This window comes from Artibeus jamaicensis, unplaced genomic scaffold, assembly GCF_021234435.1.
Source record: "Artibeus jamaicensis isolate MK-2021 breed Jamaican fruit bat unplaced genomic scaffold, CSHL_Jam_final contig_374, whole genome shotgun sequence".
Lineage (NCBI taxonomy): Eukaryota > Metazoa > Chordata > Mammalia > Chiroptera > Phyllostomidae > Artibeus > Artibeus jamaicensis.
Window position 1 is genome coordinate 685958 of NW_026521808.1, and position 27140 is coordinate 713097.

A 27140-nucleotide genomic window follows, 5' to 3' on the forward strand; every position below is an offset into this window, starting at 1 on the left:
CTTCAGTTTCGTTACCTGCAAAATGAAAACAAAAATAACAGCTGCATTAGAAAACACTTAAAAGTGTTCCTGGCATGTATTACATGCCAGCTATTACCTCTGCATCCTAGTGCCTGGCAGAGAGAGGGTACGGCAAATTTTTAACAGAGGACCTTCTTCCAGCTTTGTTTCCAAGCTGGATAACATCGTCCTAATTGCTCCCAAACACATTCTTACTCATGTAGAACTGGACTCTCAGTGATAACATTTCTTAACACAACCCTGGCCAAGTTTCTTCTCATTTCCTATACTTTGAGGCCCTTGGGGAGTCCCTCACTCCTCTGAATATATATTAACCTGAGTAGGGTCTCTGCTTGAACTAAGCATGGCTACATTCTCGCTTAAAGAGATATAGTATCCTATACCTGGGCCAAAGTAAACAACCTTAAGAAGCATCAGGTAACAACAATGAAAAATAAGTAAAACATTAAGTCTGTGTGGTTATGAGTGCTATGTAGAAAAATGAAGCCAGGAGGAATATCAGTAGTGTCAGTGTGGGTAGAGATCTTACCATGGAAATGTGGTCCATATTTGAGCTCATTGGGAAGGCAAGAGTTGAGCCAAGACTTAAAGGAGATGTGGGACTGAAATCTTTCTGGGGGAAAGATGTTTCAGGTAGAGAAAATAGCTAGTGCTAAGGTCTAGGTGCAAAGGCCTATAGCCAGAGTGAGATGTGACCATGGAGGTCAGAGAAAGGGACATGCAGATCATGGCAGATGCTCTAGGCCCTGGTAGAGACATAGGATCTTACTACAGGTGAGATCACAAGCTGGTGGAGGATTTTGAGCAAAGGAATGACTGGATCTGCTTTATAGTTTTGAAAAGTCACTTTGTGGTGGTTATGTGAGGTACAAGGGTAGAAATAGGGAGACTATGAGGATACTGATTACTCTTGCTTATGCTAGTGGATCCCAGAATCCGTTGCTACAACTAAGGAAGAGGGTTGGAGTAGGCTAAGAATATGATTACAAAGTAAAGATCCTTGCATTAGCTGGTGTGGCTCAGTGGATTGAGTGCTGGCCTGCAAACCAAAGGTTCACCAGTTCAGTTCCTAGTCAGGGCACATACCTGGGTCGCAGGCCCGGGTCCCCTGTTGGGAGTGTATGAGAGGCAGACATATATTGATGTTTCTCTCTTTCTTTCTCCCTCCCTTCCCCTCTCTCTAAAAATAAATAAACCTATTTTTATAAAAGATCCACTTTATTTGGACCTCCCCCTCCTTCCCTTCCTTAAAGGTTAAGATGAAAGCAGTGTTCTTGTGCGCCTACTGCTCTCAGAGGTGAATGGGTTAAGCTTTAGCTCAGCCTCCCTTTTCCTATTCAGTTTTTCCTGTGGCTGCTTCCCACTGCCAAAAAGGAAGTAATCTTATCCCTTACTAAGCAGCAGCTTAGTGCTGCTGCTGTCACATCCAGCAAGTAAAGTTCCTTAAAATTCTCTGAAAAACTTTTGGAACTCTTCGTTAAATCATAGAAAATTTACCTTTTCTGTCTTGGGAGCCAACAATATTTTAGAGAAAAATCAATCTGCATTTCTCCAGCTGAACGTTGCTTAGCCTTAAGAGCCATGCAAACACAGCTCTCCACCTGCTTCTTTCTGTGTCTTTTGCCGTTCAGCTTTAGTGCCACCAGAAGATACTACCTGGGCGCAGTTGAACTGTCCTGGGACTACATGCATAGTGAACTGCTCAGTGAGCTCCACGTGGATACGAGGTAAAGACATACTCTATAGGGTCCAACCAGGATTGTGGGGATGTGACTCTAGTTGACGGAAGGTGCAGACATTAGGTTAGAATGGTCGTGATGCTAGTTAGCCTTGAAAAGAAAAGCATTTCCAGGTAAGGCATGTATGCATCTGTGCTATTAGCACAAATGCTAACTGCTGATCCTTTCCAAAGATCTGACCTATTTGTTGGTATTTTGTTCTGTTTTGTCTATTGATTTTAAGTATTGATTATGTTATTACAGTTTTCCCAATTTTTTTCTCCCTTTATCCCCCCTCCACCCTGCACCACCCTGCCCTTCAGCATTCTTGTCCCACTTCAGTTCATGTCCATGGGTTGTACATATAAGTTCTTTGGCTTCTCTGTTGTCTATTGATTTTTATTGTCACATGCTGCCACTCTGGAAACTAGAGAGTGGAGTAGAGAAAGGGCAAAGAGGCAAGGAACATAATGGAGAGAACAAAGCTTCCATAGAAGGAAGCAGAGCAATGAGGTCCCATCAATATTGCACACAGTTTAGTCTCTAGTTCTGTTGTGTATGTGTGTTATGGTTTTGATTTCTTTGCTCAATTTTGGTGTAAGGATAGTATGAGCCATGAGTTCAGAAGCTTTTCATCTTTTGGGGGCTCTAGTGCATTTTGGGAAAATAGTATTAAATAACCTCTTCAATATTATCTATGGGCATTGATTTATTCAGATTTTTATACCTCTTCTTCAGTCAAATTTGGTTATATATATTTTCCTGGAAAGCAATTATCCCTACATTTGATAATGTATTGGTATCAAATTATATAATAGTCTTGGGATACTATTAAACTATTTTGTGTCTGTATCTATATCTCCTTTTTCATTTTTATTCATTTTTTTTAAAAAGGAAGGATTTTTAAAAAGATTTTATTTATTTATTTATTTTTAGAGAAAGGAATGGAGAGAGGGAGAGAAGCATCAATGTGTGGTTGCCTCTCCTGCACCCCCTGCTGGGGATCTGGCCTGCAACTCAGGCATGTGACCTGACTGGGAATCAAAATGGTGACCTTTGGTTCACAGGCCAGCGCTCAACCACTGAGCCACACCACCCAGGGCTCTTTTTTCACTTTTATATTGTGCGTATTCTCTTTCCTTCTCTCAAAAATAATATTTTAGGAACTTTCTCAGTTCTTTACTGGTCTTGTCAAAAGCCATATTTTGGTTCTGTTGTTTTCTCCTTTTACCTTTATTCATTCCTTCTTCCTAAATTCCTTTGATCTATTTTGTTTATTTTTTTCCTATTAAGTTGTCTGCCGAAATCATTTATTTTAAATTTTGTTTTGTTTTCTTTAAACAGGTATTATAAAGATTTAGATTCAATACATGTGTAATGACCATATAAGTATTAAATGCTATGTCATACATTATAGTCATTTTTGTTCTTTCTGTTTGGCTCTCTACCCTCTTTTTACATTAGCCCCCTTCTTGCTTATCCTCAGTCAGGTAACCTTACTATAATAATATATATTGACACGCACACATATACATATATATGCAAATAAATATTTTTAATTTATTTTATTGGTTATGCCATTACAGTTGTCCCATTTCCTCCCTTCATTCCCCTCCACCCTGCACACCCCATCCCCCCATTCCTCCTCTTTAGTTTATGTCCATGTGTCTTAAGTTCTTTAGCTTCTATATTTCCCACACTACTCTTGCCCTCCCCCTTTCTATTTTCTACCTACCATCTATCCTACTTATTCTCTGTACCTCCTCCCATTCCCCTCTTGCTAACCCTCCATATGATCTCCATTTCTGTGGCTCTGTGCCTGATCTAGCTGTCCTCTTAGTTTGCTTTTGTTTTGTTTTAGGTGTGGTTGTTAATAACTGTGAGTTTGCTGTCCTTGCACTGTTCACATATTTTATCTTTTTTCTTAGGTAAATCCCTTTAACATTTCATATAATAAGGGCTTGGTGATGATGAACTCCTTGAACTTGACCTTATCTGAGAAGCACTTTATCTGCCCTTCCGTTCTAAATGCAAGCTTTGCTGGGTAGAGCAATCTTGGATGTAGGTCCTTGCCTGTCATGACTTGGAATACTTCTTTCCAGCCCCTTCTTGCCTGCAAGGTCTCTTTTGAGAAATCAGCTGACAGTCTGATGGGAACTCCTTTGTAGGTGACTGTCCCCCTTATCTCTTGCTGCTTCTAGAATTCTCTCCTTCATTTTAATCTTGGCTAATGTAATTATGATGGGCCTTGGTGTGTTCTTCCTTGGGTCCAATTTCTTTGGGACTCTCTGAGCTTCCTGGACTTCCTGGAAGTCTATTTCCTTTGCCAGATGGGGGAAGTTCTCCTTTATTATTTGTTCAAATAACTTTTCCACTTGCTGGTCTTCCTCTTCTCCTTCTGGTAGTCCTATAATTCGGATGCTGGAATGTTTAAAGATGTTCTGGAGGTTCCTAAACCTCTCCTCATTTTTTTTGAATTCTTGTTTCTTCATTCTTTTCTGTTTGGTTGTTTCTTTCTTCCTTCTGGTCCACTACATTGAACAAAGTTTTCTTCCCATCACTATTGGTTCCCTGTGCTTTTTCCTTCATTTCACTTAGTGTAGCCTTCATTTTTTCATCTAATTTGCAACCAAAATCAACCAGTTCTGTGAGCATCCTGGTCACCAGTGTTTTGAACTGTGCATCTGAGAGGTTGGCTATCTCTTGGTCACTTAAAAGTATTGGCAATGGGGCTTTGATTTTTTTCTTCCATTTGAGCTATAATTTTTTGTCAGGTTGCACCTGTTATGTATGAGGGGCGGAGCCTTAGGTGTTCACCAATGGGTGTCAACCCAGTTGCTGGGTTGTGACACTGTATGTGGGGGCAGGGTCAGAAAGGGAACAGTGGTGCTTGCTCTGCTCTCTCTCAGATTTCAGTCTCCTCTGCCACTTCCCACAAGCAAATTGGGCCCTTCTGGTGCTGGTTCCCAGGTGGGTGGGCTTGTGTACATTCTAGGACCCTGTGGGTCTCTCCAACAAACTCTCCTGTGAGGCTGGGAGTCTCTCCTGATACCTCAACCCTCACAAGTGTTTTCAATTGGTGCTTTTAAGCTTTATTTCCCATCGCTGGGGCCCTGGGTTGTGCAGTCTATCTCACTGCCCGTTTTTGCCTGGTTTATCTGCATGCGACTATATGACTGTGGTCAGCCAACCACCTTGCACGCCTCACTGGATCTGCTCATTTTCTCCCTGTGCCCAGGTCTGCCAGCCCCTGCCTTTTCCTGCTGTGACCCCTCTCCACTGGCTGCTGACTCTGCCCCTCTTACTGGTCTAGATGAATGGTTGTTGGACTTCCGTACAGTTCAATTTTATGTCTGTTCTGGTTGTGTTTTTGTTTCTAAATCTTTGTTGTCCTTAATTTTGCTTGTGTGAGGAGGCACAGTGTTTCTACCTACACCTCCATCTTGGCAGGAAGTTCCAGCAAATAAAGATTTTCTTAGTCATTGGGGTTTTCTCACAAACGTGGAATATTACAACACTTCTATTGCTCATTAACACTTAGCAGAATTCTGTCCAAGTTATTTGGCATAGCTTCAGTTGATTCTTTTTAATAGCCATATAAGATTCCATATTATTCCAGGTTTTTGTTTGTTTGTTTGTTTATGTGTTTGTTTTGACATTGTGCCTATCTCATTATATCATGGTGCTTTTATTCCTATGGGACAGATTTTCAAAAGTAATGTTGCTGGAATGAAAGTAATATTTCCTTTTTAGTTTTGATTTCCAAAAATGCCAAAACTTTTCAAACATTTCTACCATCAGTGTATGGAAATGGCCTTCTTCCTGCATTTGCATCAGCAGTAAGTCTTATCTTGCTTTTTAATGTTCGCCAGTCTAGTAGGTATATAATGATACTGCATCATTAATCACATTCCTTTTATTTTAGATGAGATTGAGCATCTTTTCAAATGTGTGTTGGCTATTGCATTTATATTTTGAGATTGATTATATGTTTTGTTCATTTCTCTTTAGGCTTTTTTGTTTTCTTAAATTATGAGAACACATTTTTACAAATGTTAACTTTTTGTTCTTGAGTTTGTTTATAACCTTTATGAACAAAATTTTTAATTTTTACAGATATATCTATATTTTCTTTCACAGCTTCAGAATTGCCAGTGTTGGTTAAATATGTGTTCTGCACATCAGGATTGTATGTGTGTTATTTCAGATTTTCTTGCAAAAAATTACTGTTTTGCTTTTTACATTTATGGCTTCAATTCATGTGATAGTTATTTTTGTGTATGGTATGGGAGTAGGATGTGTCTAAACTTATTTCTTTCCAGATGAATAGCCTATTACAATGGCACCATTTATCAATTAATACATCTTTGCCACTGATTTCAAGAGACATATTCAGTATATAAAATTGTCATATACATTACTATCTATTTCTGGATTCATTATTCTGTTTGACTGATATACTTGTATCTTGCTATGTCAATACCATACTGATTTGATTACAATGGGTCTGTAATATCTTTTAGTATCTGGTAAGTGAAATCAACTATCGTTTGGGATTTTTGGTACTTTTTCTTTTAGCACTTCTTAGGAATTTTATTCTTCCTTGTAAAAATGTTAAAATATTTTCCAATAAAAAAGAGTTAAATCCTATTGTGATTCTAATTTGTATTTCATTTCATTTATCCATAAGTTTAATAATATAAATAAATGTAAGTAATTTGTTAATACATTTAGTTGTATGCATTTATAAATGTGTTTCTATTGTTAATACATTATTTTCTCCTATTTTTACTTCTTGATATTTAGTATCAGAATTGAGAAAAGCTCTTCATTTATATATATTCACCTTGAATCTAGCTACCTTACCTGAATTCTCTTAATAATTCTAGTAATTTTACTCTAGAGTCTCTATGGGTACTGAATCACATCCAAAATGAGTCAGATTTTTAGCTCTTTTCAGGTATTTACAGCCAGTTATTTTTCTTATCTTATTGAATTTATTACAAAATATAATAAAATGTTAAGTGATACTAGTAAAAGTAAGCATTTCTACTTGAAATTTCCTTAATATTTTGCTTGTTAAAATAGCATTTGCTGCTTTTTTTACAGTCTTTTTTAATTCTATTCCCATTTGGCATAAATTTTTTATTGGAAATGACTTCTTAGCATCTAGCATCACCTGAATTTTACTCTTCAATATGTTGATAGACAAACAGATTATTAACAGATTTCCTGACACTGAATACCCTTACATTTTTGGAGTACAATAATATAACATCATTATTGTTGAGGTCTATGTCCTAATATTTCTTTAGATACTGTGTCCTTTTATTATGTGAGATTGATCTATAGCATTATTTTTTGTTATCTTCATTAGATTTTGACATAAAAGGTTTATTGGGTTTATCAGATGAATTAATGAACGCTCCACTTTTTTCTGTCACCTAGAATAGCTCAAATAACATTAAAAGTTAGGTAAGACTCAGTTATAAATTCATATGATCCAAATGACTTTGCAATATCTTTAGTCATCTCTTCAAGCTCTTCTATCATAATTAGTCAAACCAAGTTTCAATTTTTTTGACTCAGCTTTAATAATTTTATACTTTTCCAGAAAATGATTTCCTTTATTTTTCAATTTTGTTGCCTCTATGTTGCCTGTAACAGGGGTCCCCAACCTCTGGGCTGAGGACTGGTACCAGTCCATGGTCTATAGGAACTGGGCTGCACAGCAGGAGGTGAGCTTGAATGTAACGCACTTGAATTATCCCAAAAACCATTCCCCACCCTCAGTCCATGGAAAACTTACATTCCATGGAACCAGTCCCTGGTACCAAAAATGTTGAGCACCACTGGCCCATAGCACTCCCTCATGATTCTTTTACCCCACATTACCTGTAGTTATGTGCCCTTTCTCATTCTTAGATTCCTATATCTTGCTATTTATCTGTCAATGAACAGGTTTGCCAGGGATTTGTCTCTTTTGTTATTGATGATGGTCATTTGAAAAAATGAGCCTTTGGGTTGCTTTATTCTTCCTAGTTATTTTTTAATATTTTATTTATTTATCTTTATAGGGGAAGGGAAGGAGAGGAGGAGAGAAATATCAATGTATGGTTGCCTCTCGTGTGTCCCCTGCTGGGAACTGGCCTGCAACCCAGGCATGTGCCCTGACTGGGATTCGAACCACGATCATGTGGTTCACAGGCCCGAGCTCAAGCCACTGAGCTACACCAGCCAGGGCATCTTCCTAGTTATTTTTAATATTTAATTCATTTTTTAGATTTTTATCTTTATCAAAGATCTCTTCTTAGTTTCTTTTGGTTTATTGAGCTGTATTTTTCTAGTACCTTAGGAAAAGTGATATGTTCTTTTCTCTTTTTTGTCCTTGTTTTTAAATGGTGAAGGCACTTAATGCTATGTATTTTTCTCTGAGAACAATTTTTCCCATAGGTTATAGTATGAAAAGTTTTCTTTTCATGTTTTCAGTATAGTTTGTAATATCTTCTTTGATTTCATTTAGAACCATGATTTTAATTGCATTTTTAATTTACTTGTCATTTTAACATTTAAATCAATTTTGAGTATCCTCTTAGTTTTCTATTGCTGTGTAACAAATTACCTCACACTTAGAAGCTTGCAAGAAAACCCACTTATTATCTCGCAGTTTCAGTGAGTCAGAACTGGGTACTCTGCTCAGGTTCCTACAAGGCCAAAATCAAGGTGTTGACAGAGCTGTGTTCCTTACTGGAGGCTGTGGGGAGAGTCCACTTCCGAGTTTATTTAGAATTCAGTTTCTTCTCTCAATTTCCATGTGATGTCCTTCATCTTCAAACTAACAAGAGAGCATCAAGTCTTTCTCATGCTTTCAACCTGTCTAACTTAATTTTCCACTCCATCTTTCTGACCTTCTTTTCTTCCTCCCTCTCCTACTTTTAAGAACTTTTGTGATTACATTGGGCCTACCCAGATAATCTCCTCTCCCAAGGTCAGCTAATTAGCAACCATAATTTCATCTACAAAGTTGGGGTTTTTTGCCATGTAACATATTCATGGGTGTAACAACAAAAGACAAAGGTCATTGGGGACAATATTTTACCTACCTCAGGTACTATATACATACAATGAAATGCACAGATTTTAAATGTGTAGTTTGGTAAGTTTTCAGAAATGCGTAACCACCACCCTAATCAACATATAAAACATTTACATCAACCATCCTGCAATGTTACAGTGAGTCTCCCTGCCCTGACCAGCCCCCAGGAAACAAGCTGCTTTGTGGAATGACACACTCATTTTGAAACCAGAAAAATCAGTGTTTGTGCTGCCTGTCACTACAAGGACCAGTAAGTAGAGACAAAGATTAAATCTTTATGGATACTTTATTCAGATGCCAATGACCTGAGAAGACAGTGGGTTATGTACCCTCAAAAACCATCTTAACATCTGTTCTCAAGCTGACCTTTTTCTAAATTTTATTTATTTTCATTGTATTTTCTCTATTACCACTTGTCCCCTTTATACCATCTTCCATCTCCACCAACCCCCTTTCCCCCACAATCACCACCCTGTTGCCCATACCCATGAGAACCTTTTCTTTTTTGCTGGACCCCTTTACCCTCAACCCCCCCACCCAGTGTTGTCAGCCTGCTCTCTATGAGACTGTCTCTATTTTGCTTGTTAGTTCAGTTTGTTAATTAGATTCCACATATTAGTGAAATCATATGGTATTTGTCTTTCTCTAACTGGCTTATACCACTTAGCATAATTTTCTCCAGATTCATCTATGCTGTTGCAAAGGGTAAATTTTTCTTTTTTATGGCTGAGTAGTATTTCATTCTGTAAATGTCCCATAGTTGTTTTATCCACTATCTACTGATGGACACTTGGGCTGCTTCCAAATCTTGGCTACTATAAATAATACTGAAGCAGTGAACATAGGTTTGCTTCTTTTCTTTTCTTTTTTTAAAGGTTTTATTTATTTCTAGAGAGAGGGAAAGGGAGGGTGAGACACATCAATGTGTGAGAGAGAAAAACAATCAATTTTCTCTTACACACCTGACTCACAACCCAGATATGTACCCTGCCTGGGAACCCAACCATCCACTGAGCCACAGCAGCCAGGGTAGCTTGTTTTCTTTTGAATTAGTGTTGTGGGTTTCTTTAGATAAATTCCCAGAAGTGGAATTACTGGGTCATAAGGTAGTTCCATTTTTAATTTTTCAAGGTAACTCCATGCTGCTTTCCACAGTGGCTGCACCAGTCTGGTTCCCACCAACAGTGCACGAGGGTCCCCCTTTCTCCACATCTTCACTAGCACTTGTTGTTTGTTGATTCACTGATGGTAGCCATTCTTACAGGTGTGAGGTCATATCTCATTGTGGTTTTAATTTGTGTTTCTCTCATGACTAGTAACATTGAGCATCTTTTCATATGTCTATTTGCCATCTGTATGTCCTCTTTGGAGAAGTGTCTATTCAGGTTCCCTGCCCATATTTTACTTGGGTTGTTTTCTTTTTTTTGATGTTGAGTTATTGTGTATGGCATAAGAAGGTAGTCTAGTTTAATTTTCTGCATGTATCTCTCCAGTTTTCCCAGGACCATTTATTAAATAAGTTATCTTTTGCCCATAGTATGTGCTTGTTCCTATGTCAAATATTAATTGACTATGTAGGTGTGGGTTTATTTCTGGGCTCTCTAGTCTGTTTCATTGATCTATGTGTCTGTTTTCATGCCAATACCATGCTGTTTTCATTGCATGGCCTTATAGTATAGTATGAGACAGTTTTTATATGGAGAAGAAAAGGGTAAGTAAAGAGTTTTAAAAAAAAGGTTAAGCTGATAAGAGGTGCAATTTTCCTAGCCTTTCTTTATCTGATGGTCCACAATTCTTTATCTGCATCAGGATCTTCCCTCCCTGGAACACAATGGCTCAGATCCATAACTTCCAGACCCCCTGGAGTGCCAAGGTTGAATTTCTTGTTGACCTCCTGGAGTCATTTATTTCAGTTCTGGTAATAACAGCTTTCCACTGGCATTAATCATTTAAGCCTATCAACTATAACTACAATTAAAATCTTTAACTCTTGAGTTCCTCTATCAATTCTTGACTTTTTAAGGCTTTTATATCAGTAGAACCATATAGTATGTACTGTTCGATGTCTGGGTTTTTATATTGAGCATCATGATTTGAAAATTTATACAGGTCGTTTCATGAAGTAGTTCTATCTTTCTTGTTTAAATCCTCACCCAAGGATATGTTTATTGATTTTAGAAAGAGAGGAAGCAAGAGAGAGAGAGAGAGCAAAAGAGAGAGAGAGAGAAACCTTGATGTGAGAGAGTAACATCAATGGTTGCCTTGCTTACATACCCTGACCAGGGATCAAACTTGCAGCCTAGGTATATTCCCTGACTGAGGATTGAGCACACAACCTTTTAGTGGACAGGACGATGCTCCAACCAACTTAGTCATGGAGCCAGGATAATTCTACCCTTTTTATTGCTAATTATTTCTCCATTATGGGAATATATTATAATTTGCATGTCTGTTCACTGTTCACATGGACCTTTGGAGTGTTTCTGGTTTGGGTGCTAATATAAATAAACCTGCTATGAATATTTTTGTACAAGTTTTTGTGTGGACATCTGCTTTATTTTGGTTAAATATCTCAGAGTGAAATAGCTGGATAATATGGTAAATGTGTGTTTAAGTTTATACAAGACTGCCAGTAGATTTCTGGAATGATTATTCCATTTTATACTCCCACCAGTGCAAGAAAGTGCCAGTTTTGACACATCATGGACAACATTTGATGTTGCCAATATTTAATTTTCACCATTTTAATCACTGTATAGTGGTATCTTACATTATTCATATGGTATGAGAAAGATTTAAAGTTCTTTCTATAGTTTATTATAGCTGAAAGTTAAGCAGAAGTAGAGATCTAGATGGTCAATAACTTGATAACTAACTGAACATTTAGCCATGTATCCATTAATGTCCGTCTTGTTAAAAATTAATATTAAGACTTCTGGCCAAGATGGAGGTGTAGGTAAACATGCTGTGCTCTCTCACACAACCAAAAGTAGGACAGCAACAATTTAAAAACAAAAAACAACCAGAACTGACAGAAAATTGAACTGTATGGAAGTCCAACAACCAAAGAGTTGAAGAAGAAACATTCATCTAGACAAGTAGGAGGGGCAGAAACAAGCAGCCAGGTGGAGAGGATGTGCAGCAAAGCAGTGGCTGGAGGACCCAGTGAGGCAGTGGATTGCAGACTAGGCAGTCCCACATTTGTGCACAGATAAACCAGGAGAAACAACGAGGCAGCAGGACATACTGCACAACCCAGGGCCCCAGAACCAGGAAATAAAGCCTCAAACCACTGATTAAAAATACCTGTAGGGGTTGAGGCTGCAGTGGGAGAAACTCCCAACCTCACAGGAGAGTTTGATGGAGAGACCCACAGAGTTCTAGAATGTACACAAACCTACCCACCCAGGAGTCAGCACCAGAAGAGCCCTATTTGCTTGTGGGAAGTAGAAGTGACTGAAAGAGGGGTGAGAGCAGAGAAAGTGCCATTGTTCCCTCTCAGACCCCTTCCCCATATACAGTTTCACAACCTAGCCATGTGGGTTACCCTGCCCTGGTGAACACCTAAGGCTCCACCCCTCATTACATAACAGGTGCTTCAAGACAAAAAACATGACCCAAACAAAAGAACAGATACAAGCTCCAGAAAAAATACAACTAAATGATGAAGAGATAGCCAACCTATCAGATGCATGGTTCAAAACACTAGTAATCAGAATGCTCACAAAATTGGTTGAATTTGGTCACAAATTAGATGAAAAAATGAAGGCTACACTAAGTGAAATGAAGCAAAATGTACAGGGAACCAATAGTGATAGGAAGGAAACTGGGACTCAAATCAATGGAGTGGACCAGAAGGAAGAAAGAAACAACCAAACAGAAAAGAATGAAGAAACAAGAATTTTAAAAAATGCAGAGAGGCTTAGGAATCTTTAGGACATCTTTAACCATTCCAACATCTGAATTATGGGGTGCCAGAAGGAGAGGAGGAAGAGCAACAGTGGAAAAGTTATTTGAACAAATAATAAAGGAGAACTTCCCCCATCTGGCAAAGGAAATAGACTTCCAGGAAGTCCAGGAAGCTCAGAGAGTCCCAAAGAAATTGGACCCAAGGAAGAACACACCAAGGCCCATCATAATTACATTAGCCAAGATTAAAATGAAGGAGAGAATTCTAGAAGCAGCAAGAGATAAGGGGACAGTCACCTACAAAGGAGTTCCCATCAGACTGTCAGCTGATTTCTCAAAAGAGACCTTACAGGCCAGAAGGAGCTGGAAAGAAGTATTCCAAGTCATGAAAGGCAAGGACCTCCATCCCAGATTGCTCTATCCAGCAAAGCTTTCATTTAGAATGGAAGGGCAGATAAAGTGCTTCCAAGATAAGGTCAAGTTCAAGGAGTTCATCATCACCAAGACCTTATCTTATTAAATGTTGAAGGGACTTATCTAAGAAAAAGAAGATAAAAAATATGAACAGTAAAATGACAGCAAACTCATAATCATTAACAACCACACCTAAAACAAAAACAAAAGCAAACTAAGCAGATAACTGGAGCAGAAACAGAAACACAGAAATGGAGATCACATGGAGGGTTATCAACAGGGGAGTTGGAGAGGGAGAGAGCAGGAAAAGGTACAGAGAATAATAGCATAGATGGTAGATAGAAAATAGACAGCAGGAGGGTAAGAATAGTATAGGAAAGTAGAAGCCAAAAAACTTATATGTGTGACCCATGGACATGAAGTAAAGGAGGGGAATGTGGGTGGGAGGAGGTGTGCAGGACAGAGGGGAATGAAGGGGGGGAAATGGGACAACTGTAGTAGTATAATCAGTAAAATATATATTTTTCAAATTAATATTGAGATAATTATACATTGTGCTTTGTTTTGTAGCTTCCATCTAGCATGCAATCTGTGGCATAATGTGTAACACTCTGAGTGTAAAATTGAATTGAATGGAAAAAATGATTTATTTGTTATTTAGCTTTCTGTTGTGTAGGCAGTCACATGTATTTACCAAGAAAAAGTTGATGCAATTTCTATTTTGATGATACCATTTTATAGTCAAGATTATTTTGATACTGATTAACAGGATAAGCTGACTCTGGACACATCCTGACAACCTCTGCCAAGGTTTGCAATAAACATCTGGGAAAATTCAGTTTTATATTATCTGTTCCTGCAGCTGCTCAATTCTTCTCAGCAAGGGTCAGGAAATATAATAGGTTTTCTGATTGGTTTTAGATAAAATGTGAAAGAACAGTTCATGTCAAGGACATTGTTGCCAAATATATTTGGCAAGATTTATATATCAAATCCTGAGGGAAATACACACCAAAAAAATCTCCACAAAAGTTAGGAAAGAGTAAAACCTGTGAACCATGGAACATTTTGTCACTTACTACGTAGATTATCCTGAAACTGAGACAGGCACATAAATCACGTGTTTTTTTTCCAGTAAAAAAAATATTCACTCAAATGGCAGAGGTCTTGGGTTGTGGAGGTATATGGTCCTTGTAGGCTCATCTCTGAAGTGAATCTCACACGTGGATGCTGCTGTTGCCCTTAGGAGACTCTACTATGTCTCTTTGAATAGAGTTCTACTCTGAACCTAATCCTATGCCTTCTATTTCTCTGTCTCACAATCTTGTTTCGTCATCTAGCTTCTGTTTTTTTCACTCTTCCCACAAGAGTAGAAAAACATGTTTCTGTGTATTCTTGATCCTGTTCCCTCTCTGCTCTTCCAAGTTCTTGTTCTAGTAAACATTTCCTATGTGTCATATTTTCATTTTAGTCAGAAATATTGAACTTGGATAGTGTATGTCAAAATACCTATCTTTGGGCATGGATCTGAGTCTTGTTAGAAACCAATGGAAACTTTAAAGAAACTGGCTAGGGTAGACTCAGAAAAACCTAGGAGACAAAATGGGGAAAAAAGGAAAAGAAACAAAGTAAGGATGAGTTCATATGTTTGGAAGGATGTAAGTCTCAAAATGCTCAGGAGATAGGACAAATGAACTGAAGGAAGAAGTGCACAGAATGATAAAGGCATCAAATAATGTTGTGAAATGACTAAAAACCATGTAAGTCTATACTAAAGCTAGTGTCATGGAAATTTTGAGAGATGGATGAATTTAGAGCACACTTAAATATGAATTAATATCACTGGCTGTGTTCCACAGAAGCATACTGTGAGACAGAGATTATTGTGCAGAAAGTTTCTTTGGAGTGCTCTGAGGAACATCATTGGGGAAGAGGATAGGACAGGGAAGACACAGGGGTGGGCAGAGGGAGAAGCTGGGTTGCAGTGTAGGCTGACTCTACAGGGAGCTGAAATGACCCTTCTGAGTTGTCCCAAGTTGGGCCACCCTGGAAAGGACTTCATATCTCAGCACTGTTTGGTCATTAAGCACTGGTTATCCTGGAAAAGGGCATGGCATGGGTCTCCCAGTAAGGGGGCATGACCTACTCTGGTAAGGCATATAGCCTTCCCTGGGAAGGACCTGTGGGCTATTTTGGGAAAGGTAGGGGACCTGAGATCCTGAGCTCAGGCCAGGAAGCTCTGTGAAGAAATCTCAGCTGAAGGCCATCTTCCAGTGGCCTCCTCCTTGCAAGTGCCTGGGGGTCAAGTTTGTTCCTGGTCATCACATCTCTGTCTTCATCACAGCCCCCATTCACTCACTGTCCTCAACTGGATCAGGAGCAGCTTTGCCAGGTCCCAGTGGTTGTGGTACTGTGCCCCTCAGGGGATATGGCTGTCCTTGGGTATGGTACATCCCCCACCTCTCCCGTGTGACAGTGGGACGTCTCCTCAGGGTCATGCCCTTGGGGCTCCAAATCTGGCCTGCCACTCCTTTGGTACTTATGAGTAGCCTCAGGTGCCCAGGCGGTGCCCCTAGCTTCTAATTCAGAGACTCTTATGTTTCTGCTGTGGGGACCTTCCAACCTGCCAAGCCCAGAGCTGCTGGGAGGAGCGGCACAGACTCTCAGGTGGGCCATGAGCAGTGATGGTAAGTAGAGCTTTTTTGCTGCCACTCTTTGGTTCGTAAACCCATGTGCTGGGACACAACCATCTTTGAATTAATGCATATACAGCAACATAGAAATTGCCCTTCCATCCTCACAAGGATTCATGCCTTGCACAAGCTGAATCTTTACCTGTACCTTAAGAGGTCGTTCCACTGCACTGTCTGGAAGCTTCTGGATGGAGCAACATGTGATAAAGCCAATGGACACCATGGACAGGGCCCACTCCAGCCCATACTTTTCTGTACAGTCCCCTGCTCTGACATGATATTATATGGGATCCCACATCAGTTACTCAAACCCTCTGTAAGCCCTTACATAATGGTGTGGGCTGAGGCTTTGTAGGCAGGGAAGGCTAACATATACCTGGGATATGTGTCTCCTCCATCAGAATCAAGTGCTATCCCTCCAAGGATGGAAGAGGTGTGTCAAATGCAGTCAATTTGTTGGCTGGTTTCTGTGATAACCAGTACTATATTGGGAACTCAGCATTGGTTTCTCTTGCTGACAGGTTGGACTTTGGAGGGCAACACTAACTAGATCTGCCTTCATCAGTAGAAAGCCATGCTTTTTAAAAATATTATATTTTATTGATTATACTATTACAGTCATCCTGATTTTTCCCCCTTTGTCCTCCTCCACCCAGCAACCCCCACTCCCTCAGGAAAACCATACACCATTGTTCATGTCCATGGGTCATGAGTATAAGTTCTTTCACTACCCCACTTCCTATACTGTACTTTATATTCCCGTGGCTATTCTGTAACTACCTATTCGTAATTCTTAATCCCCTCACCTCTTCCTCCCCTTCTCCCCACCCTCTCCCACCTGGCAACCATCAAAATGCTATCTGTATCCGTGATTCTGTCTCTGTTCTTGTTTGCTTAGTTTGTTTTTCAGATTCAATTGTTGAGATTATATATATATATATATTTTACCATTATACTGTTCATAGTCTTGATCTTCTTTTTCTTAAAAGAATCCCTTCAACATTTAATATAATAATGGTTTGGTGATGATGAACTCCTTTAGTTTTTTTCTTGTCTGAGAAGCTCTTTATCTGCCCTTCGATTCTAAATGATATCTTTGCTGAGTAGAGCAATCTTGGCTACAGGTCCCTGCTTTTCATGACTTTGAATATTTTTTGCCAATCCCTTCTAGCCTTCAAAGTTTCTTTTGAGAGGTCATCTGACAGTCTTATGGGAACTCTCCTGTAGATAACTAACTTCTTTTCTCTTTCTGCTTTTAAGATTCTCTTTATCTTTAACCTTTGGCATTTTAATTATGATGTGACTTGGAGTGGGCCTCTTTGCATCCATCTTGTTTGGGAATCTCTGTGCTTCCTGAACTTGCATGTCTATTTCCTTCACCAAATTAGGGAAGTTTTCTTTCAGTATTTTTTCAAATAGATTTCTAGTTTCTTCCTCTTTCTCTTCTCCTTAAGACCCCCCTATGATGTGAATATTGGACCTCTTGAAGTTGTCCCAGAAGCTGCTTATACTCTCCTCATTTTTTAAATTATTTTTCTTCTAGTTGTTCTGATTGCTTTTTTGCTTCCTTATGTTCCAAATCATTGATTTGATACTCAGCTTCATCCACTCTACTGTTGTTTCCCTGTATATTGTTCTTTATTTCAATTAGTGAATCCTTTGTTCCTGACTAGACCTTTTTTTATGCAGCTGAGGTCCTCATTAAGTTCCTTGAGCATCCTTATAACCAGTGTTTTGAAGTCTGCATCTGATAGATTGCTTATTATCCATTCTGGAGTTTTGGTCAGTTCTTTCATTTGGGCCATATTTCTTTGTCTCCTCATTTTGGCAGCCTGCCTGTGTTTGTTTCTATGTATTCAGTAGAGTTGTTTTAACTCCTTGTTTTGGTAGTGTGGCCTATAATGTAGTAGGTGTTCTATAGGGTCCAGAGGCACAGCCTCTCCTATCACTCAAGTTGGACACTCAAGGTGCACCCTCCATGTGGGCTTAATACACCCTCCTCTTGTAGTTGAGCCTTGGTTGCTACTGGCAGACCAATGAAAGGGACTTACTGAGGCTAGTAAACTGCAAAGATTAGCTGTGACCACTGACCACCAACCTCTGACCCCTGTGGAGGATCAGCAGTTCGGGGCAGGGTGATGGTGCTCTGATGTGCTCTGTAGCTGTCCACTGGTTGTGCTGGCCCTAGGGGTTTCCCAGGTGGTGCAGGCCAAGGTCATTTCCAACCTGTATTTTTCCCAGGACCACCCTGCTTGAGCTATAAAGTAATATGAGGTGGCTGCTACCTGTGCTGCTCTTGGAAATTCCCAGCAAAGCCAAGCGCTGAATCTAGGCTGTTTTCTGCTAGTGCTGGGCCTGGGGCTCACTGAGGCTAGCTGTTGCTTGTTTGAGAGAATTTAGGAATTGTGCAGTAATGCCAAGAATCAGCCATTCATATTGAAAAGCAGGTTGGGTGGGCCCATAAATTGGATGGGGTGGAATCTCTGGGGATTTTCAAGGTGGGCCAAACAATGTTAGCCAGGTTGATGGAGTCTCAGATATAGCATCAGTTTGCCTGCTCAATGGCTCTGTTGGGGGAGGGCTCAGAAAAGGGACAATTGACTCTGCCTGCCTTGATGCTAGACATCCCAGTTTCTCCCAGTATGCCACTGGTGGCTTTCAAGCTTATATCCCGGTGCTGGAGCTGAGAGGGAGTGAGTGTGAGTAGGTGAGTCCATGTATGTATTCTTTAAGAGGAACTGCTTGAGGCTTCAGAAGTTTCTTCCACTGATTCAATCTCCACTAGTTTTTGAAGCCAGAAGTTGTAGGGACTTATCTTCCTGGTGCTGGAAAACTGGCCTGGGAGTCCTGGTGTGGGGCTGGGACTCCTCACTCCTGAGATATCTCCTCCACGTTTTTATCCACTAGTAGTGGATGACACCAGCGGGTTCTATGTCTCTGCCCCTCCTACCAGCCTGGATGGATGTGGTTTTTTAAATTCCATAGTTGTCAGACTTTCATTCAACTCGATTTCTGACAGTTCTGAGTGATGGTTGTTCTCTATTTTAAGATTTTACTTATTATTTATTTATTTATTTACTTATTTTAGACAGAAGGGAAAGGAAGAGAAAGGGAGAGAAACATCAACATATGGTTGCCTGTTGCATGCCCCATGCTGAGGACCTGGCCTGCAACCCAAGCATGGGCCCTAGACTGGAAATCGAACTGGAGACCCTTTGGTTCACAGGCCAGTGCTCACTTCTCTAAGCCACACCAGCCAGGGCATGTTCTATATTTTAGTTGTAATTTTGATGTGGTTGTATAAAGAGGTGAGGCCTATGCTGACATCTTGACTGGAAGTTCAGGAAGCCATATTTTTGTGTCCATGCATAAATTCTCTCCCTACTACCATAGACACTTAGCTCATATCTTTTTAGCACTGGGGCAGGCCATGTAGAAGCTGGTTGATGTTAATTGCTAGTCATTTTGTACACATTATTGTTATGTGTTTCTTCCATGGCAGGTGCTCTGTGATGGCGTTAACATATGACATGAAGATCTTTCTGTTTTGTGCCCTCTCACTAATAAGCCTTCACCAGAGATGTTCTTGTCTCTGGATATTCAAGTCTTTTTTTTTTTTCTCATAGGCCCCTGGCCAGACAGCCAAGCCATTTGCTGCTGTCCATTAGTCTGTATATATTTGAAACTTGGGCTATTTGTCTTTCTGCACAAAGTGGATAAAATCAACAGCAACTGCCAAAGTTTTGCCTTTTGGGGATTTAGAACAGTCCATTTTTGGCTCATACCTGCATATGAATATATAGCTCAGGATTTTTCTTCCACTAGTGATTGATAAGCAGGGATCCCCCATTTGGCCATGGCTATGATTTGAAGTAGACGTGGCAGTGTAACAGGAGTGCACAAGATGTGCCTCTGAGAACCTCCTCCTGCAACATACTTGTGCCCCCTGGCCAATGCATATCCCCATTCCTCCCTCCATAAATCAAATCCTTTTACTGGAAGAGCTTTCTTATCAGTACTCTGGCTTCTGGGCCTCAGCCAGTACTGAAGGTCATTTGTTGTGGCCTTGGGTTGGCAGAGCCGCTCCTGCTACGTGCTTTCTTGAGTGCTCTGGAAACCCTGGCATGGACTGCAATGCAAGGCTCTGTGGGAGGGGCGGGAGCCTAGAGAGATGGGAACTAAGTCATCTTCACCTTTGCCCCACTCAGTTGGTCTCTAAGAGAGGTCTACTCAAAACGATGCACAGATTCAAAGAGCATTTTCAGCCAATCTGCTGCTACATCCCTCAAATGGTGTTAAGGTCTTCCTCTGTGACTGTATGCTCGCCAGTTTCTCCATGTGCTTCCAACAGTCTTTATGTGAGTAGCTGCTGTTAGGTGTAGGCTCACCACTTTAAGGCTCACTCAACCCCTTTTGTTTTCTTATGAGGCACTCTTCCTGGTTTCCTCAGCTAATCCTTTCCGCCTTGGTTTCACTGACATTGTCTGGGGCTCACAGAGCCTCCTCCTGGGAGCAGCTGTGTCCATCCCTCTCCTTTCACCCTTTTTGTGAGGTTTGTGTTGCCTGTGACTCACGTGGAAAGAAGGGTCTGCTCTGTCTGCAGTTGATGTATTTTTACTTTTCACTAGAATAGTTCAAACATACATCTGTGGGCCACACCTCTCATCGAAACTCCAGGGGCACAAATTCGGAGACCTATTCATGTTTCATGTGCCTGGCTGCATTTTCCCAGCCTTCCCACAGTGCTTGGTGGTTTGGGTGGGTGGAGGGTAACTGTGTGCTTCACTGAAGAGGTCTTATGGCCTCACAGCTACCCTTTCCTTGTAAAGCGCCTTGGTGCATTTTACATGTTCAGTAATTCTAAGCAGTGTTCTGCTAAATCACATCTGCTGACATTGGGTGGCAGCATTTGCACAAATTTATAGCTGTCTGTGAATTGTCTGAAAGCACATCAGATGGAAAAGAATGTTTCTAATCAATATTGTTCAAATATTGATATTTATTTTATCTTATTTCTTTGGTGTTAGTTATTTTGCTATATACTTATTGAATGACTGAGGGAATGAACCAGAAATACCTGGCCCATGTGCCAAATGTGTGTTTGCCCTGGTGACACTGGCAGTCAGTCCCCTGATCATTTTGAAGGCCCTCTACCCCTTCCTGCCCATTTTGTCTATTTGAGCCTTTGAGGTTCACCCTGGGCCTCAGGCTTTCTGCTCTCTCCACTGCAGAGGGGCCTGTGGGCTCTGTCGAGGGACAGTTTCTCTATTTCCTCTGTGCTCAGGGGCTGTGTGTTGTTATCGTGCATCCCTGGGAAGGTCTTGTCCTGGTCCCTATGTTTTCGCTCCCTCTGAGTACATCTCTGCTTGGCTGCCTTGTTCTGGCAACTCCTCTGCACTGAGTGGTATCCAGGCTCCTCTGACTGTTTTCAGGCCCATGTGCTTGTTACCCTTCTTAATACCTGTGCTGCCACTGTAACCATTAATAGTGCTCCTGTTTTTCCCTCAGAATCTCCCCTTAGCCCTGCCCACAGCTCTGTAAACAGCTCCTTCATCAAACCTTCCTCCAACCGGCATTTCATTGGCCATCTCTGTCTCTCTTTGCCACAACACCACCACCCTAACTTCTATCATCTCTCATTTTCCAGTCTGCCTCCATATATTCTGCCCCCTGCTGTTTGTTTTATACAATGCAACCATAGTGCTTCTCTGATAGCTTGCAAAACCCAGATCTGATCCTTTTACTCTTCACCTAAAAGCCCCGCAGTGGTCCCCACCCAGTATTCTTAAGATAGTGTCCACACTCACAACATTGCCTATCATTTAAGATCCTGCATTGCCTAAACCCTATCTACTCTCCAGCTTCATCTCCCTCACATTCCCCGTTGCCCTAGCAACATGGTTCATCTTTACTCTTGGTCTGTGCCATATGCCCTTCCTGGGGCCTTTGCATGTGCTGCTCTCCGGCCTACAATGCTCAATGTTCCTCTCCTACTCTCCTCTTTATCCTGTAGATGTCCTTAGTTTCTTAGCTTAGCTGCTACTTACTTCAGGAAGGCTTGCTTCTCCGACCTCTCTGACTTGGTCAGACTCCCCTGCTTCAACGCTGAGTATCAAGTACCTCTCTTTCATAGTACTTTCCACAACTTTGATTTTACATTTCTCCATGTGATGGCCTGGTATGTCTCCACCCCTAGACCTGTAGACTAGAGCTTCTGAGGTCATGAAGCCTGGGAACAGGTTGTTTTTGCATATGGCTGTATCCCCAGTGCCCTGTATACTGTTTGTCCATATTTTTCCTTGAAGAGTAAGTGATTGCATCAGGAGAGAGATGGCGGGATTTCTAGAACCCTGATGGGGAACCAACCTTATGCCAGAAGCCCACATTTTCCATCTGTAATGGGAGTAGAGAATGAAAAGATGCATCGACATTCAGTCAGCAAATATTATTTATTATGTGTCAAGCACTTAAGATTCATCAGTGAACAAAACAGGAAAAAAAAAACTCTGTCTCTTTGCAGGGTTTTTATTCTATTGCCAGGAGACAGTAAAAAAACATACAAAGAAACAAACTTATCATTTCAATAAAAATAAGTGAAGAAAAAGTGTAGTGAGGGTAAAGACACTGTTGGTAGGCACTCTTTTATGTAGGGTAGTCATGGAAATAAATCTCTTGAGACCAGAAACCATGATTAGATTGCTAACATGAGTGAGATTCTCTTTTTTTTCCTCTAGCTCTCAGTTTCTTCCTCTACCTTTCTCCCTCTCCTTAATGTTTTACTTAAATTTATTTTATGATCTTGTAATTCTCAAAGGAACCACAATAAGAAATTATTTTAAGCCCAATGTATTCTCCAAAGATGATACGTATTTTGGCATTTCTTTAATCATTTTAAGAGACTTTTGCTGTTGTTTTTTTAAAAAATGTTTTACCATTGTGCAATTACACTTGTTCCCATTACTCTCCCCTGCCTTACCCATCTCCGCTTCCTAGATTCAGTCCTCCCTCTCCGCATTGTCTTTTTCCATGGGTCCTTTGTACATATTCCTTGACTTGACCCTTCTGTTTCTGTTCCCCATTATCCCCCTGCCCCCTCCTCTCTGGTCATGTCATATTTTCTTTATTTCAATGCTTTACTTCTATTTTGCTCACCTAGCTGTTTTGTTGATTAGGTTCCAGTTAAAAGTGAGATCATATGGTATTTGTCTTTCACCACATGACTTATTTCACTTACCATAATGCTTTCCAGTTCTATCCATGCTGTTGCAAAGAGTAGGATTTCCTTCTTGCTTTCTGCTGTGTAGTATTCCATTGTGTAAATGTACCACAATTTTTTGATCCACTCATCTACTGATGGGCACTTAGGTTGCTTCTAGCACTTGGCTATTGTAAATTGTGCTGCTATGAACATTAGGGTGCATAGGTACTTTTGAATTGGTGTTTTAGGATCCTTAGAATATAATCCCAGCAATGAAATTGCCAGGTCGAAAGGCAGTACCATTTATAGTTTTTTGAGTAAATTGCATACTGTTTTCCACAGTGGCTATACCAGTCTGCATTCCCAACAGTGCACTAGGGTTCCCTTTTCTCCACATCATCTCCAACACTTGTTGTCTGTTGATTTGTTTATGATGGCCATCCTGACTTGATGTGAAGTAACATCTCATTGTGGTTTGATTTTCATCTCCAATGGCTAGTGATGTTGAGCATCCTTTCATGTGTCTCTGGGCCCTCTGTATGTCCCCCTTGGAGAAGTGTCTGTTCAGGTCCATTGCCCATTTTTTCATTAGATTGTTTGTCTTCCTGGTATGGAGTTGTGGGAGATTTTTGGGAGATAAAAGCCTTGTCTGAGGAATCATTTGCAAATATATTTTCCCATACAGTTGGTTTACTTTTCATTTCGCTGATATTTTCTTTAGCCATGCAAAAGGTTTATAATTTGATGTAGTACCATTTGCTTATTCTTTCCTTTATGTCCCTTGCTCTAGGGGATATATCGGTGAAAATATGGCTGTGTGGAATATCTGAAATTTTCCTGCCTATGTTCTCCTCTAAGACTTTTATGGTATCACAGCTTATATTTAATTTTTTAATCCATTTTGTGTTTATTTTTGTGTATAGTCTAAGTTGGTGATCAAGTTCATTTTTTTACATGTAGCTGTCCAGAACTCCCAACACTATTTGTTGGAGAGGCTATTTTTACGCCATTTTATACTCCTTCCCTCTTTGTCGAATATTTGTTGACTATAGAGACTTGGGTTTATTTTGGGGCTCTATTCTGTTCCATTCATCTCTGTGTCTGCTCTTATGTCAGAACCAGACTGTTTTGATTACCATGGCCCTGTAATACAGTTTGATATCAGGTATTGTGATCCCTCCTACTTTGTTCTTCTTTCCCAAAATTGCTGAGGCTTTTTTGGGTTATTTATGGTTTCATATGAATTTTTGAAATGTTCTACATATGTGAAATGTGTCACTTGTATTTTATTTTCTTTTAAAATTTTTAAAGATTTTATTTTTATTTATATTTATTTTTAGCATCTTTTATTGATTATGCTAAAAGAGTTATTGCATTTTTTCTCCTTTATTCGCCTCTGCCCTGCACTCCCCTCCCACCCATATTCCCCCACCTTAGTTCATGTCCATGGGTCATGCATACAAGTTCTTTTTTTTGTTTCAGAGTCCAACTCTTTTTCTTTTAAAAAAAATTTATTTAATTATTTTTCAAGTACAGTTTTCTGTCTATTTCTCCCATCCCAGCCCAACCCGCCCCTTGCTCCCCATCTCCCTCCCATTTCCGCCCCCCTTAGTTCTCATCCCTGTGTCCTTCCTATTTGTTCCTCCAAATCCCTCCCCCTTTTCCCCTTAACTTCCCTTCCCTCTCCCCTCTGGTCGCTGTCCCCTTGTTCTCTTATTTCAGTGTCTTTTTTTTTCTGCTTGCTTGTTTGTTTTGTTGTTTAGCTTCCTGTTAAAGGTGAGATCATATGGTATTTGTCTTTCAACACCTGGCCTATTTAACTCAGCATAATGCTTTCCAGTTCCATCCATGTTGTTGCAATGGGTAGTAGCTTCTTATTTCTCTCTGCTGCATAGAATTCCATTGTGTATATGTACCACAATTTTTTGATTCATTCATTTACTGATGGGCACCTAGGTTGCTTCCAACTCTTGGCTATTGTAAATTGTGCTGCTATGAACATTGTGGTGCATAGGTTCTTTGATATTGATGTTTTAAGATCCTTAGGATATAATCCTAGCAGTGGAACTCTTGGGTCAAAAGGCAGGTCAATTTTTATTTTTCTGAGAAAATTCCATACTGTTTTCCATAATGGTTGTACCAGTCTGCAATCCCACCAACAGTGAACTAGGGTCCCCTTTTCCCCACACCCTCTCCAACATTTGTTGTTTGTTGCTTTGTTTATGATAGCCATCCTGACCATTGTAAAGTGGTATCTCATTGTGGTTTTAATTTGCATCTCTCTGATGGCTAGCAATATTGAGCATCTTTTCATGTGTCTCTGGATCTTCTGAATGTCATCCTTGGAGAAGTGTCTATTCAAGTCCTTTTCCCATTTTTAATTGGGTTGCTTGTCTTCTTAGAGTGGAGTCATGTAAGTTCTTTGTATATTTTGGAGATTAAATCTTTGTCTGTGGTATCGTTGGCAAATATATTTTCCCATACAGTTTGTTGTCTTGCTAATTTAATACTGTTTTCTTTAGCCACACAGAAGCTTTTTATTTTGATGAGATCCCATTTGTTTATTCTTTCCTTTATATTCCTTGCTCTAGGGAACATATCAGTAAATTTGCTGCTGCGTGAAATATCTGAGATTTTCCTGCCTATGTTTTCCTGCCTCTAGGACTTTAACGGTTTCACGGCTTATATTTAAGTCCTTTATTCACCTTGAATTTATTTTGGTGTATGGTGTAAGTCGGTGCTCAAGTTTCATTTTTTTGCACATAGCTGTCCAGTTCTCCCAACACTATTTGTTGAAGAGGCTATCTTTACTCCATTTTCTGTTACTGCCCCCTTTGTCGAATATTAACTGACTGTAGAGGGTTGGGTTGATTTCTGGGCTCTCTATTCTGTTCCATTGGTGCATGTGCCTGTTTTTATGCCAGTACCATGCTGTTTTGATTATAGTGGCCTTGGAATACAGTTCGATATCAGGTATTGTGATCCCTCCTACTTTGTTCTTCTTTCTCAAGAGTGCAGCTGCTATTTGGGGTTGTTTATGGTTCCATATAAATTTTCGAAGTGTTTGTTCTATGTCTGTGAAATATGCCATTGGTACTTTAATAGGTATTGCATTGAATCTGTAAATTTCCTAGGGTGGTATGGACATTTTGATGATGTTAATTCTTCCAATCCATGAACTCGGTATATGTTTCAATTTGTTTGTGTCTTCCTTGATTTCCTTCTTCAGTGTTGTGTAGTTTTCTGCATACAGGTCTTTTACCTCCTTGGTTAGGTTTATTCCCAGATATTTTATTTTTGTTTTTGCTATATCAAATGGGATTTTTTTCTCGATTTCTACTTCTGGTGTTTCATTGCTGTTATACAAAAATGCCTTTGATTTCTGGATATTGACTTTGTAACCTGCTGTTTTGCCAAATTCATTAATTAGTTCAAGCAGTTTTTTGGTAGAGTCTATAGGGTTTTCCATGTACACTATCATGTCATCTGAAAACAGTGACAATTTTGTTTCCTCCTTTCCGATTTGGATGTCTTTTATTTCTTTTTCTTGCCTGATTGCTGTGGCTAAAACTTCCAATACTATATTGAATAGTAGTGTTGAGAGTGGACCTCCTTGTCTTGTTCCTAATCTTAGTGGAAAAGCTTTTAGTTTTTGCCTGTTGAGTATGATGTTGATTGTAGGTCTTTCATATATGGCCTTTATTATATTGAGGAATGCTCCCTCTATTCCCATTTTGCTGAGTGTTTTTATCATAAATGGGTATTGTACCTTATCAAAAGCTTTTTCCACGTCTATTGATATGATCATGTGCTTTTTGTCCTTGCTTTTGTTTATGTGATGTATTACATTTACTGATTTGTGAATATGGAACCATCCTTGCATCCCTGGGATGAATCCCACTTGGTCATAGTGTATGATCTTATTGGTATATTGTTGGATGCAATTTGCCAATATTTTGTTGAGGATTTTAGCATCTATGTTCATCAGCGATATTGGCCTGAAGTTTTCTTTCCTTGTTGTGTCTCTATCTGGTTTTGGAATTAGGATGATGCTGGCTTCATAAAAAGAGTTTGGGAGTTTTCCACCCTTT

General features: G+C 39.9%; 1 protein-coding gene across 2 annotated transcripts in view; it reads left to right on the top strand.

The window, feature by feature from the left end:
• Positions 1-1416: 1416 nt before the first annotated feature.
• The window catches only part of F8 (coagulation factor VIII), a 203053-nt gene continuing 177329 nt past the window's right edge, over positions 1417-27140 (top strand). For both annotated transcript variants that reach the window (XM_053664492.1, XM_053664493.1), the window contains exon 1: positions 1417-1748. In XM_053664492.1, coding sequence (XP_053520467.1) covers positions 1603-1748 — 146 coding nt within the window. In that variant the 5' untranslated portion in view covers positions 1417-1602. The remainder of the gene's footprint in view (positions 1749-27140) is intronic.